Source organism: Malaclemys terrapin, chromosome 5 (genome assembly GCF_027887155.1).
Source record: "Malaclemys terrapin pileata isolate rMalTer1 chromosome 5, rMalTer1.hap1, whole genome shotgun sequence".
Classification (NCBI taxonomy): domain Eukaryota; kingdom Metazoa; phylum Chordata; order Testudines; family Emydidae; genus Malaclemys; species Malaclemys terrapin.
Window position 1 is genome coordinate 20001874 of NC_071509.1, and position 12831 is coordinate 20014704.

At 41.1% G+C, this 12831-nt stretch overlaps 1 protein-coding gene across 1 annotated transcript in view; it reads left to right on the plus strand.

Moving 5' to 3' along the window:
• The window catches only part of CFAP99 (cilia and flagella associated protein 99), a gene marked incomplete at its 5' end in the record, with an annotated part of 88213 nt that overhangs the window by 943 nt on the left and 74439 nt on the right, over positions 1-12831 (plus strand). Inside the window, one exon of the mRNA XM_054029683.1 lies at positions 4050-4177. Within this exon, the coding sequence (XP_053885658.1) occupies positions 4050-4177 (128 nt within the window). The remainder of the gene's footprint in view (positions 1-4049; positions 4178-12831) is intronic.

Genomic DNA, 12831 nt, shown 5'->3' on the forward strand with positions numbered 1-12831 from the left:
CTGGTGGCCTCCCCTACCACTTCAGAGGTAGCTGCTTTTCATCCTTATTTCTGTCTGGTCACACTCACTGTGTACAGGGCACTTTCCAAACGTGGTCTCTATCATGGGAGCTGAGAGACCAACAAACAAACAAACAGAGGGTAGAGAAGAGGTGTTCCATACATGCAGTTATTTTAACTAATCTGTCAATATACAATTACTAAAATAGGACAAGTAAATTGTACTTCAATTACTCCACAAGCGTAACATTGACAGACAGGAAGATAGCCACAGGCATGTTTCTGAAGCACTTTAGGATCCTTCAGGATGAAAAGTACTAAAAATACATGAGATATTTTATTGGACCAGCTTCTGTTGATGGGCAGTACGAGCTTTTGAGCTACACAGACCTCTTATTCCTTCCACCATCAGTAAAAGATATTATTTCACCTATCTTGTGTCTCAGATCCTGGGACAAACGTAGCTTCCACACTATAAAATACATGAAACACTATTATTCTCTGGGGTTGTTTAGCATGTAAGCATTCTATAGTGCAGTGGTTCTCTACCTCTTTTCATTTGCAGACCCCTAAAACTTTTTGAATGGCGGTATAGACCCATTTGGAAATAGTATGTAGACTCCCAGGGGTTAAAAGCCACTATTTTATGGAAACAACAACCTTTCACGGATCTCTTATATATAGTCTGCAGGCCCCCAGGGTCCGCAGACCCCAGGTTGAGTACCACTGCTATAATGGACATCACTGGGCAAAGCAGTTATAATTGCTTACACCCCAGGGTGCATTGTCAGCAGTAGAGATCAAACTTGGGACATCTGGAGCTTAATAAATGATCCTCTGCTGCCTGATCTAAAGTAGCCTATTCTCTTAGCTGTGGCTGTACAAAGCTCAGATGTCTAGTTGGCCTAGCCACCACCAGATAGGCACAAAGTGCCACACCAAGTAGGCATAATAGCTTACATACTCTCCCTGGCCAGGCAAGCATATTATGCGCTTCAGAGACTCACCAGTTCAGTTCACTATAGAGGCCACCAGTTGTAATGCCAGTGCCCCTGGGTGGGTCATTGGCAGCAGGGATCAAAGCTGGGAGGGACCTCTGGATCTTAATACTTGAATCTTTACCACCTAAGCTAAAAAATTCAACTCTCTTAGCCAAGGCTGTAGCAGGTTCATCAGACTAGTTGGCCTAGCCACACCGAGTAGACATGGCTTACACAGACAAACAGCATCTGTTACATACATGACCATAAATGTATACTTTTGACAGACACAACAGAGATAAGACAAAAATGGTGAATCATGTGTGATCATGTGCATCACTGAAGGGGGAAAAAAAAAAAGTTCGCGGTACAGTTTAACCAGACATCTAGTCAGCCACTAGAATTCTATAAATATAATAGAAAAAAAAAACAGACTATAATATTTTGACAGTGTGTGTCTTTTTTTTAGAGCAAAATATTGAGAGGTAGGACTGCTGACCTTTATTCCTAATTGTGCCACTGATTGTGGTGACCCTGGACAACCACTCTTAATCACTCTGTCCCTTCATTTACCTATCTGTAAAATGAGGATAATAAAATTGACTTGCCTGAGGGTTGTTGTGTAAGGATTAATAGCTGTGAAAGGCACTGTGAGATCATCAGATACAAAAAACGCTATATAAGGGCAAAGTATTTTTACTATGCATATTACAGAGCATGCAACTACACACGTTAAAATATATTCATGGTAGGATATGTAGGAAAATATCAAATGTAGGATCTGGTCCTTTAACCAGTCAGCACGCATTAGAATAACTGCTATTGTACATCCATACCACTTGTGTGGTTTAAAAAAAACCAAAACACACACACACACACCCTTTTCCATCTAAAGTTATGCTGCCCTAAGACAAAAGCATGCTGGAAAGAGAAGTTGTACCCGGACTCCAGTTGATTATGGCCATAAGGTGGTGTGATTAAATGTTAGGGGTGCAGAAAGTTATATGGTAAGTGGGGATGCTCTGGTGTAGCCATATTTCCCTTCTGTGGAACTTTTTACCCCACATTCTTTGCAGTTTCCATGGTTTTGTTTCCTTCTGTGCCACATAGATGAGAAAAGCATCTGGGTCGTTTTGAGCAGCACCTACTCAATCTCATTGAATTTCACAAAAACCTTATTCGGTCCTGATTTACGAAGGTGCTGTAGTTCCACTGACGTAAATGGGGTTGCAACCTTTTAAGGCTATTAATTGAAATTCTGAATATGGTAGTGAAGGGTAAAATGTCTGTTGACACTGAAAACTTTTTAATAGCTCAGGATTAGAAAATATAATCTCCTATTATACTTTGCAAACAGAAGGATGCCGAGGCACCAGCTTGTGGTTTTTACTCCTGATTTTTAGTGCCCTTCCACCTTATGTGAATTTGGTTCTGTTTTATTTGACTGAAGCCAGCATCAAGAATAAATTTGATAATCATTTTTAAAAATAAAACCTGTTAAAGTCAATCTGTTTAAATATAGTCACTCACTGAACTGCTGCTGCTAAGAAATTTTTTCTTTTACATAGTACCTGTATCAGGAGTTCTGACTGTTAATTATAGAGCTTCAAACACCTTGGTTTTCATTAACTATTTTCTTTTTTTTTTTTTTTTTTTACTGGGGATGTGTGAAGCTCAGGATGTTCAGAGGGTGAGGGCCCCAACCAATTCCCATTACAGCAGATGGAAAGACTCCCTTTCACTTCAGTGAGAGTTGGATTGGAAGCCTTAGGGCAGTCTGAATAACCACAGAGATACTTATCCCACCATGCACCCTTATCTAAATCTTTAGAGCCTGAAAGAATTTTGGCATTCTTGGGTGGAGCAAACTATACCCCATAAAAGGATATAGAAGTGAATGTTCTCCTCTTGCACATTGGATTGTTCTGGGCGGTGTTTTCCCTGAAGCAGAATGCTTTTTCTGTGGCAGTATGATTCTGTGGCACCACTCACGCCTAGGCTGTCCCTTAAAGACACAATGTAGCTTTATAACATTTATATAATAATAAAACTGCTCAGAAATTTTACTAGTTAGCAGTTGTGTTTTGATCAGATCCACTAGTTATATGCCCATATTAAACATAATCACACAAACTCATTTTCCTTTCAACAGTTTGAAGTTAGTATTTAAACATGTTATGGCAATTTGAGTGAAACGCAGTAGTGCTGGAAGGCAAGGTACAGAAACTTTGTATTAGGAAGTATTCTAACAGCCTTTTAGAATCTTGATCAAGCATTCTTTTTTAACAAAAGTGTATGATAACATGTTAAATACAAGATTTTGGAGGGTTTAACATTTTATTTTCACTATGAAAAAATTAAATTGGTGATAATTTTGGTTCGCATGGCTGGACTAAGATAATGACTTTACTCACCGAACATTATTATTTATGTTTACCTGGCAATGTAAACAGGCATGGTGATGTACAGAAAAATGTTCTCAGGACAGAGACTTCTTTTAAATCTAGGGAGCCAGTTCCACAAATTGTTGCTTATATGAGTAATACATAGCACAATGAGGGATGTCAGCAGACAAAGCGACAGGAGGGAAAGGGAACAGAGTAAGGGGGTAATGTGCAATCTTGACTTGTTTCCCTAAGACTGGATTTAAGACTAAAGTTTTATCTTCAGTTACGTCTCAATAGGAAAGTTCTGTGGGTTAAATTAGGGCAGAAATTGGCCCATAAAGTATGCATGCTAGAGTTTCTGTTTCTCTCCAAAATAAGTTTTAGATATACTTCACCCAATAACCTGGTACTGAAATTAGTTGAAAATGTTATCCTAATGATCATTAAAGAGACGTTGTCAGAATAAAAGAGGCCTCATCATTTGTCATTTACTTTATTGATGTTTATAGCGTCTGCTCATTCCTTCTCTTAGCCCTTCTGGTTGGGCAATTGGGATTTTGAAGGCTTGACCTGAATGTTCCCATTTACAGTACTGCAGTACATGTGTCTCTGCAAGCCTATCAACATACATTATGCTGCAATTGAAGGAGCCATGACAATTTAATGATTTACTTTATTTATAGGACTCTGCACGGTGAAGATGGCCGGCCCTGAAAAATATATTGAAATAGTGGTCCAGCAGCTTAACAAATTTAATCCTGAAAATGAGAGCACAGAGCATCTCTTGGATGAGTCAGCTAAGGTTTTACAGGTACATTAAGTGCCAGTTTATCCTAGGTGGATTTCACAGTTTTAGTGGGAGCTTTTTAAATATAAAGATATCCTTTCTCTAATGTAATATTTTGAATTACACTGAATTTGCCTATGTGTTTTATCATGTTAACCTATATCTAGGGTGACCAGATTTTCAAACCCCAAACCAGGGCCACTTTCTTATAGTTGTCACCAGGAGGGAACTGGTATGAGAGGATTTGGATGAGACACCTTGACCTGGAGGTTCAGTGGTGGCAGGTACTGGAAATGGTTTTGGTAGTTGGGGGTGATGGGTTAGGCTTTTGTGGCTGAAAGGGTGGGTGAAAAGGGGGATTGTTTGTGTGAGCAAGGATGGGAGAGAGATTGATAACAGACAGTGTTTGTCACTGGGGACTAGAGGAAGAGAGGAATGATGGTCCAGGGTACTAGCACTCAGGAGATGTAGATTCAAGTCCATGATCCTCTACAGACTGTGTGTGACCTTGGGTAAGTTACTTAGCCGCTGTCCTCAGTTCCCAGTCTGTAAAATGGGAATAAGTTGCACTTCCCTACCTTACAGGAGTGTTGTGAGGTGCTCGGATACTCCAGTAATGGGTAACTTCACCTCCTTAGACAGATACTGTAGTTAGATGGGCAGGAGTAAGTGACATGGGATTGGTTGGGGTGAGGACATGCAATTGATGGGTGCATATTACCATCATCCTATTTACTTTCATTCAACCTCCTTTTGCTGGTCCCTGGCTCCCATTCCAGTACTGCTTCCCCTTTTCACTTCTACTGAAGTCTAGCCCAAAAGCTGTCTCTATGTTGGGTCCAGTGTGGCACTTGCCAGGCAGCCTCCTGCTATTTTTTTTTTTTAATTCTGCCTCAGATTGTCTATATCCTGCAGACGGTGCACCCTCAAAGAAGGGCCACAGAATCAAAGAGGAAGTAAAAGGAGCTTAGAGATAGGGAGGGTGGTGTGTCTGACCTCAATGGAAAGGAAAGAAGAGAGGTTTGAGAGAAGCTAGTCATGCTTCTGGCCAATATAGTTTAAGTAAACCAACCGGAACAATGCAAAAAGTTGTATTTATGGTCCAGAACCAGAATGTACGGTCACCCTAGCAATGCCCCAACATTGCAGTCCTTAACTGGTCAGTACTCCAACTGGGATCAGCACATGGGGCTGATTCTCCACCGCCTTGCGCCTTATGTAGTCATTTCCGTCTGTACAAAGCAGGTATCAAATGCTACCATTTTAACTGAATAGTCTTTTAAACCCTCTTTGTACAGGTGTAAATAGCTACACAGAGTGCTAAGCAGTGGAAATCAAGCCCAAGGACTTCAGGCTAAGGTTCAAAGTTAACCCTGTTTGTGTTTTGTTTAAATGGTAATGTTTTGTTTACCATCAACACTTTTTTAAAAATGGTCTTGTTTCCTATTACTGTTTTCTTAGTTCTTTCACGGCATCTGGAGCTGAAATCTCCATTACAATGCTCGGATGCGTTATTGCACCAAGGCAACCACATTTTAGTAGTCTTGGCAGTAGATATCATGGGCCACACAATGCTTTTATTTACACGTGGGCAGTCCCTTTTAAGTCGCTGAAGTTGAATTGTACCAGTGTAACAGAGCAGATTTTGGCATGAAAATTATATAATGAACACTTTTTATTGCATTTATTTCACACCTGAACTATATTGATTCAAAATAATTTTGATAGGAAACTTCATCTGCTCTTCATACAGCAAAGAATAAGGAAGTTTAAATTGTTCATTCACAATCTTGGCAGAAGGTTGGAGGAAAGGAGGGAAAGTGTTATGTCAACACCTCCGTATTTCTCTTCACATTTATTGAATAGTTAGATTGTACCTCCCACTCTAGAGTGGGAGTGGGAAAGACAAAAGAAGCACCTGCTTCCATTATGGACAATGAAATCAACCTTCCTGACACATCCTTTTTAAAAAGGAGGAACAGGGAGGACAGCTGAATCTAAGGATATGGCAAAAGTCCCTATGATACGTGCACTGTCTAAATTCTCCTATTTCTGTTTCTTTACTCTCCCTCCCCCGAGTATTTTTGCTGTCATTTTATCCCTGAAAATAAGATCCCTTTTTATATACAACTTTTTTATAAAAGTCACTATAGAAACCATGCAGTTATTACAGATTCTTCAAGGAAAGCTTTCTTGATTGTGATTTATTCTTTCCTCTTATTTTGCATAATGGGCTGTTATCTGGGGGGGTGGGGGGTATAGACTTTAGCACCTGCGCATATGATTTCTCTCCACTCTTTTGTCACCTGTCATTTGTATTTTATCAGTGTCACAGAAATTCTTGAAAGTCAGAATTAAAATATTTTGTGCTTTACTATCAGTTAAATTCCAAATTGGTATTGTACAAAGTCTTTCATTATAAATAGATTCTTCTTGCAAGTCAATACTTTACACTTCTGATAGTAAATTCTTTTTCTGCTTGATCTCCAGCAGTCCTTATTTAAGCTGTGTTATTAATTTCCTGGTATCTGTGGATGTTTGTATTGATACAATGTTCTTTAGTCATGGAAGGAGTGGAGTTATTCTGGATATATATTGGTGTGTCTAAGAGCAGAATTTGGCCCTGTATTTACAAACTAACTATAAAACACTATCAATCCAAATATCATCTGACTGGGTTAGTCATAATTGTGAGTTGCTATTTAAATTTCATTTTATTATCTTGCAAGGTGCCCTGAGATGCAAAGAATAAAGGTAGCTCCAGCAGTGTACTTTTGATTAGATTTGTTGCCATCTACAGTACATTCTGGGATAGGTCTCATTTACACAGTTTGCTTTGATAATGCATCAGCAGAGCCTTGCAGTCACATCTGGAAAAAAAAATCTCTCTTCGGAGTTATTTATTATTTGCATTACTGTGTCACCTAGGACCCCTAGTCATGGGCCAGGACCCCATGGTGCTGGACGCTGTATAAATAAACAAAGATGGACTCTGCCCCACAGAGTTTGCAGTCTAAATAGAAGACAAGAAACAGCAGATGAATACAGACAAATTGGGGAGTTTGAAGAAACAGACAGTCATCCCCATGATACACAGTGGTCACTGCACTCCAGCAACCTAACTATTGTCAAGTTTTTTGTACACATGACAGCAAATAAGAGTTTGAAGGAGAGATGTGAAGGAGAATAATGAAGTAGCATTGTGGATGTTTGCAGAAAGCTCCTCCTCACAATCACGAGGGGCAGCATGGGAGAAAGCACAAAGATGATATGAGCAAATGTAACCAGTGGAGAATGGAAGTTGGAATCATTGACCAGATGGACATGGGAGTCAACACATCAATAGTGAATAAGAGATAAGTAGGGTAGGGATACGTCATGAAGGGTCTTGAAAGTAAGGATAAGTAGTTTGATGCAAGGCCTGCTGGCCACCTAGGAACTGGAGGGACATGCCGGCCGCTTCCTGGGAGCTGCCTGAGGTCAGTGCCATCTGGAACCCACACCACGAACCCCCTTCTACGCCCCAACCCCAGGACAGAATCCCCTCCCGCACCCAAACTCTCTCCCGGAGCCCACATCCCCACCTAACTCCCTGCCCCAGCCCTGAGCCCCCTCCTGCACTCCAAACCCCTCATCCCTGGCCCCACCCCAGAGCCCATACCCCCAGCTGGAGCCCTCATCCCCTCTCACACCCCAACCTCCTGCCCCAGCCCGGTGAAAATGAGCAAGTGTGGGGGAAAGCGAGCGACGGGGAAGGAAGAGGGTGAAGTGAGCATGGGGTAGGGCCTCAGAGAAAGGGTGGGCAAGGGTGTTTGGTTTTCTACAATTAGAAAGCTGGCAACCCTACTTTTATCCAGACCAGAGAAGAGGATGTTTCAGTAATCAAGACACAATAGGATGGGAATCTGGATGAGACTTTTAGCTATGTGAACTTAGAGATGTTTTTCAGAAACAAATCAACAAAGTTTAGACGTAGGTTGGATGTGAGGAACTGAGGGAAGTGAGAGCCAAAGATGACACCATACAGCCCTGAGTGACTGGCAGGGTGGTGGTGGTGACCACAGTGATCACAAGAGTAGGTAGCAGGGAGGGGTTGGTCAGGGAAGATTACGAGTATTATTTTAGCCATGTTGAACTTAAGCTGACCGTTAGGCATCCACAAAATGTCAGAAAGACAGGCCAAGGTTTTAGATTTTAATTCAGGATTCTTACTCACAGAGATGATGATTGTGAATATGCTCTGAAGGGAAGGTTGAGTTTGGTCTTCAGGGAGAGAGTCAGGGAGCTCCTTTGAGCAAGCCAGGTTGTATCTCCACCGACCAATCCACCAGTAGCATCGGGTCAGCCCTGGGGAGACCTCTTGCCTACTACATTTTCAAGTTAGATAGTAAGAAGGGATTGTGTAGTGAATTGGAGGAAAAGAAGAGGCGGTCAGACAAATACATGTTAAAAATGAAGGAGAGTAAAGTGGCAAGAAAAGAATATGAGTAAAATTCAAAGGGACACAATTGCAGTGAAGATATGCCAGCCTTGTGGACACTTTTTTTTTTTATAAATAAGAGAAAACTCCTACTCCTTGTGTTATGATCATTCTAAATGAAATGTGGTTAAGGATTTCTATTTGTGGATAGCAGCAGATAAACATTGTTTGACATGTTTAGAAATCAGTGATCAAAATTAGTCTATAATTGATTCAGCATCTTAACCACACTAGATCTCTTTTGCTGAATAGTTAACATCCCTATGCTGTGTATGTCATGTTCTAAAAGGGATTTTTTTCATGCTTTGGTACTGTAGAAGGGTGAACTCACTGCTAGAGCACCTCCTCCTGGCAGGGTGTGGTGTAGCAGCTCTCTCCTTGCTGCAATCCCACAGTGGTTCACCTCATCTCATGGTTTGACCCTCCAAACAGGTCACTTCAAAGTCTCTCCCCTTGTGGGGTACCAACATCTCAAACGAACAGTGTCCCACACAACACTGGTCATCGATACACTATGTTCCACGCTCTAGGGCTCCTCTTCCTTCCATGCCTCTGTCAGAGAAGGGCCCCAGGGATTCTACCTGGAATCTTTTAACCCAACTGAAAACCAAAACACAATGAAAGCAACTTCTGCCCCCTCCCTCAGGCTTAAACTTTAATCCATCCTGGGTCCTTCCTAACTCTCCATTCCTCTGAAGAGGAGGAAGAGTTACCGCAAGAGTTACCTCCCTGGATTCTAGGCTTTATTCTGGATCCTCCACATCTGTCTTCCTCTCAAGGCCATCTGCCTGTCAATGGGCAATCTCTTAGCCCCACTGCAGGAGTCTCCTTCACCTCTGCTGCCCTCTTCCATCAGGGCCTCTCTAAGGGTGTAAAATCACTCCTGAAGCCCCTCTTCAGTTAAACATCCTCCTGAGTTTCTTCTCTGGAGATCCAGGTCCTACCATTTTGTCAGGGCTCACCACCAGAAGTTGCTCCACACTGGTAGCTTTTCTGGGTCTCTCCAGGTTCTACTCTTTACTACTGAAAGGGAACTGGCAGAGTTTGTCCCTTACAGCCTCCCTTTTACTCTAGTCTTCCTCTCTTTATACAAACCACCCATCTCCTTTCCACCTGGGCTTCATCTTTTATTAAGCCTGGCCCACCCACCAGGTGCAACCAGATGGATTAACTAGCCTCTCCAGGCCACATTAACCCTTTCACCATCTGTGTGGGATAGATATCCCATCACAGGTCCCTTTGAATTATCAGACTTAATCAACTCTTAAGAAGAAAGCTACATTTTGATTTGTTATAATTAAATTAGTTGCAACCTAAAGATTTATTATATTTTAAATTAACTTAATTAAATTGGCAGGAATATTTTCAGTGAGAACATAGGTTAAATAGTACAATATACAGTTTATAGTCACAGCAGACAAGCTGTTAATTTTTTTAAACTTTGATCTTGGACACTCAGACTGTGGGCATCAAAGTTCATAAAACCAGATGCTAACTGCAAGCAAAGGCTTGTGTTTATGTGGTGTGACCTCTTTGACATCAAAGTGCATTCAGTCTGATTAGCCCAGTTAACACTTCAAGATGAATTTTCAGAAAATTCATCTTGATTCTTTTAGATAATAAGTATAAAGCAGTTTAATATCTGGTACTCACCTTCAAGGCCACATCCCTGCTGACATTTTGTACTATTCTCCTGTCAATACTAATACTCCTTCTAATACGCCTTCCTAAACAATTCTCTGATATCCTTCTTTATGGCTTCTTCATTCCACATTTTGCCCAGGTGTCCTAACTAACCTCCCTCTCTTCATTCAAACACTTATTCCATGAAGTCTAGCAAAGACAATCTGTCAAAAATAGCTCTGTCTTATCCAGAGTGTTTTTAGGAAAAGTTATATTCTGGTCATTATGAATAGGGCTAATGTCATGAAAACATAATAACAATGTGAAGTGGCACAGGTACTGTTGTGGACCCAAAATAATCCTCATTTTCCTGTTGAAACTATTAGAACCATTAGCTTTTGCTGTAGTAACAGGTGACATTTTAATATAGCACTCAATCTGGCAAACCCTCATGCAGCTACCCATGTGAATAGCCCCTTTACCATAATAGACTTACTTGCCTAAATTAGGGTTGCAGGATCAGACCCATAGTTTTGACTTTTGTAAATCCAGCATAATTAAAAAGCTCACTGCTCTCATTGGGAGTTCACTGGTCTAGTCCTTTGTCCCCACAGTGTTGCTATTGAGTTCAGCCTGTCTACTGGCCTCTCCTGCAGTACATGCTTTAATTTGGCAAGAGGGTTCAAGGTTCTCCATTAATCTGGTTCAGTTATGTATGTCAGAGCCACCCACTCACTCTGAGCAAAATCCAAAAATGTCAAAAATCACAGATTTATTTTTAAACATGAAAATCACTTGATGTATGATTCCTGTGATAGGTGTTACAAAACCTTAATTATACATGTCTGTATATCATTTGTGACCGATTTTTACATGTAGATTGTGAGCTCCCTGAATAAAACCCATCTTCAATGATGCTTGTATAGTGCAGAGCACATCATCAACATTGATTTAATAATAAATACAGTAGTGTAAATCTTTCCTATAACTTCAATGGACTTTTGATTAGGCCCTTAGAGAGGAGTAACATTAAAGCCTGAAGTAATATAAACTAATCAGATCACATGTAAAGTGAGTGTATTCTGACTAGAAGTAGCTGAGTTCAGTGTAAACTACTATTCAAATCTCAGGAGGTAAAACCACTTTATCTGTATGTAAAATATTATCTCCCCTCTTGAATGTTAGTTTAAACTTAGAATAAGGATTTCCAGCCAGGGGATAAAAGTTGGCCCTTCTCTTCCTCTCTCTCCACCCAAAGATAAACCCTCTTTTTCTCCTCTTTCCCATCCTTTTCCCCCTTATTAATCTCTTGAAGAAGACACGTTGCTAGCCCTTTCCATCTCCTTCCCCCCTCATTGGCAAAGCTCCACCCCATTACCTATCTATCTTACGTAACACTACTTCTCCTACCCTCCTATGTTGAAAGTATTGTGCTCATTCCCCCCTGCCCCAGCCTGCTCGATCCCAGTTCTCCTCTGCTGGTTCCTAGTAGAGCAAAAAGTCAGGAATCAATAGTGGGAATGGGCGCATTAGGAAGGCAGGCTAGGAGAGGTGGGGGATTCCTACACAGAAGGAGGCAATGCCAGTGACTACATATTTCAAGCAAGAGTCAACCTGCTTCATCTTCTTCCCAGCACAGAACTCTCCATGCCTTTAGGAACTGGTCACTTGCAAGGTATTAAACACTTGAGAATTAGCCAATACTGAACTTTCAAAATTCAAGGCCAAAATGGAGAGACTTTCAAATGTTTCTGATGATAATGACATCCTGAATGTATGTAACAATATTTCATTTATTCTCAATGTAGCCAATGCACAGTGTAGTAATGCTAGATTACCAAACACAAATCTCAGAACATCCAATAGGCCATCTACCGTACATTGACTGCTCTGCCATGAGGGCTGCCACAGTCATTCCACACCTCACAAACTGAGGTATGAAAAAAAAGTAACTGAGTATGAACAGTGACTAAATGAATGGGTGACCTGTCCTGGAGAAGGTCAACAGACACAGGCTCTGTCAGAACAAAGGGGTGAGGTGAGTTCCAGTGCCCTCCACTGAGAATACCTTCCCCCCAGGCTCAGCAATACAGACCTGGGGTTAGACAGCTTCCATGTACTAACTAATCTCAACTGCCCAGTTGCAATCAGAAGAGAGAGGTGGCATCTAATATACAGAGGACCCAAACCATAATGAGCTTTATATCTCAAAACCAACAGCCTAAATTGCACCCATAAACAATTTAGAAGCCAGTGCAATCTGTGGAGCTCAGGGGTAAAAAGCTCCTTGAATGAAACACTTGTAATTAAATAGGAAACCATATTATGCACTTGCTGAAGGTTCCAAGTGGTCTTAAAGTGTAGTCTCAAGTAAAGCACATCATTGTCAAACATGCAATCTGGAAGAGGCAAAGCTGTGGATGTATGTGGTTGATCCATATCCAAAAGGAATAGTTAGCCTCCTGCTAATCAAAGGGGAGGAGAAATCTTTTGGTTACTTCTGCTGTCTGGATATTCAAAGGCAACTGAGAATCCAGTAGGACCTAAGTTGCCAGCTTCAGTAACAAAATTGATT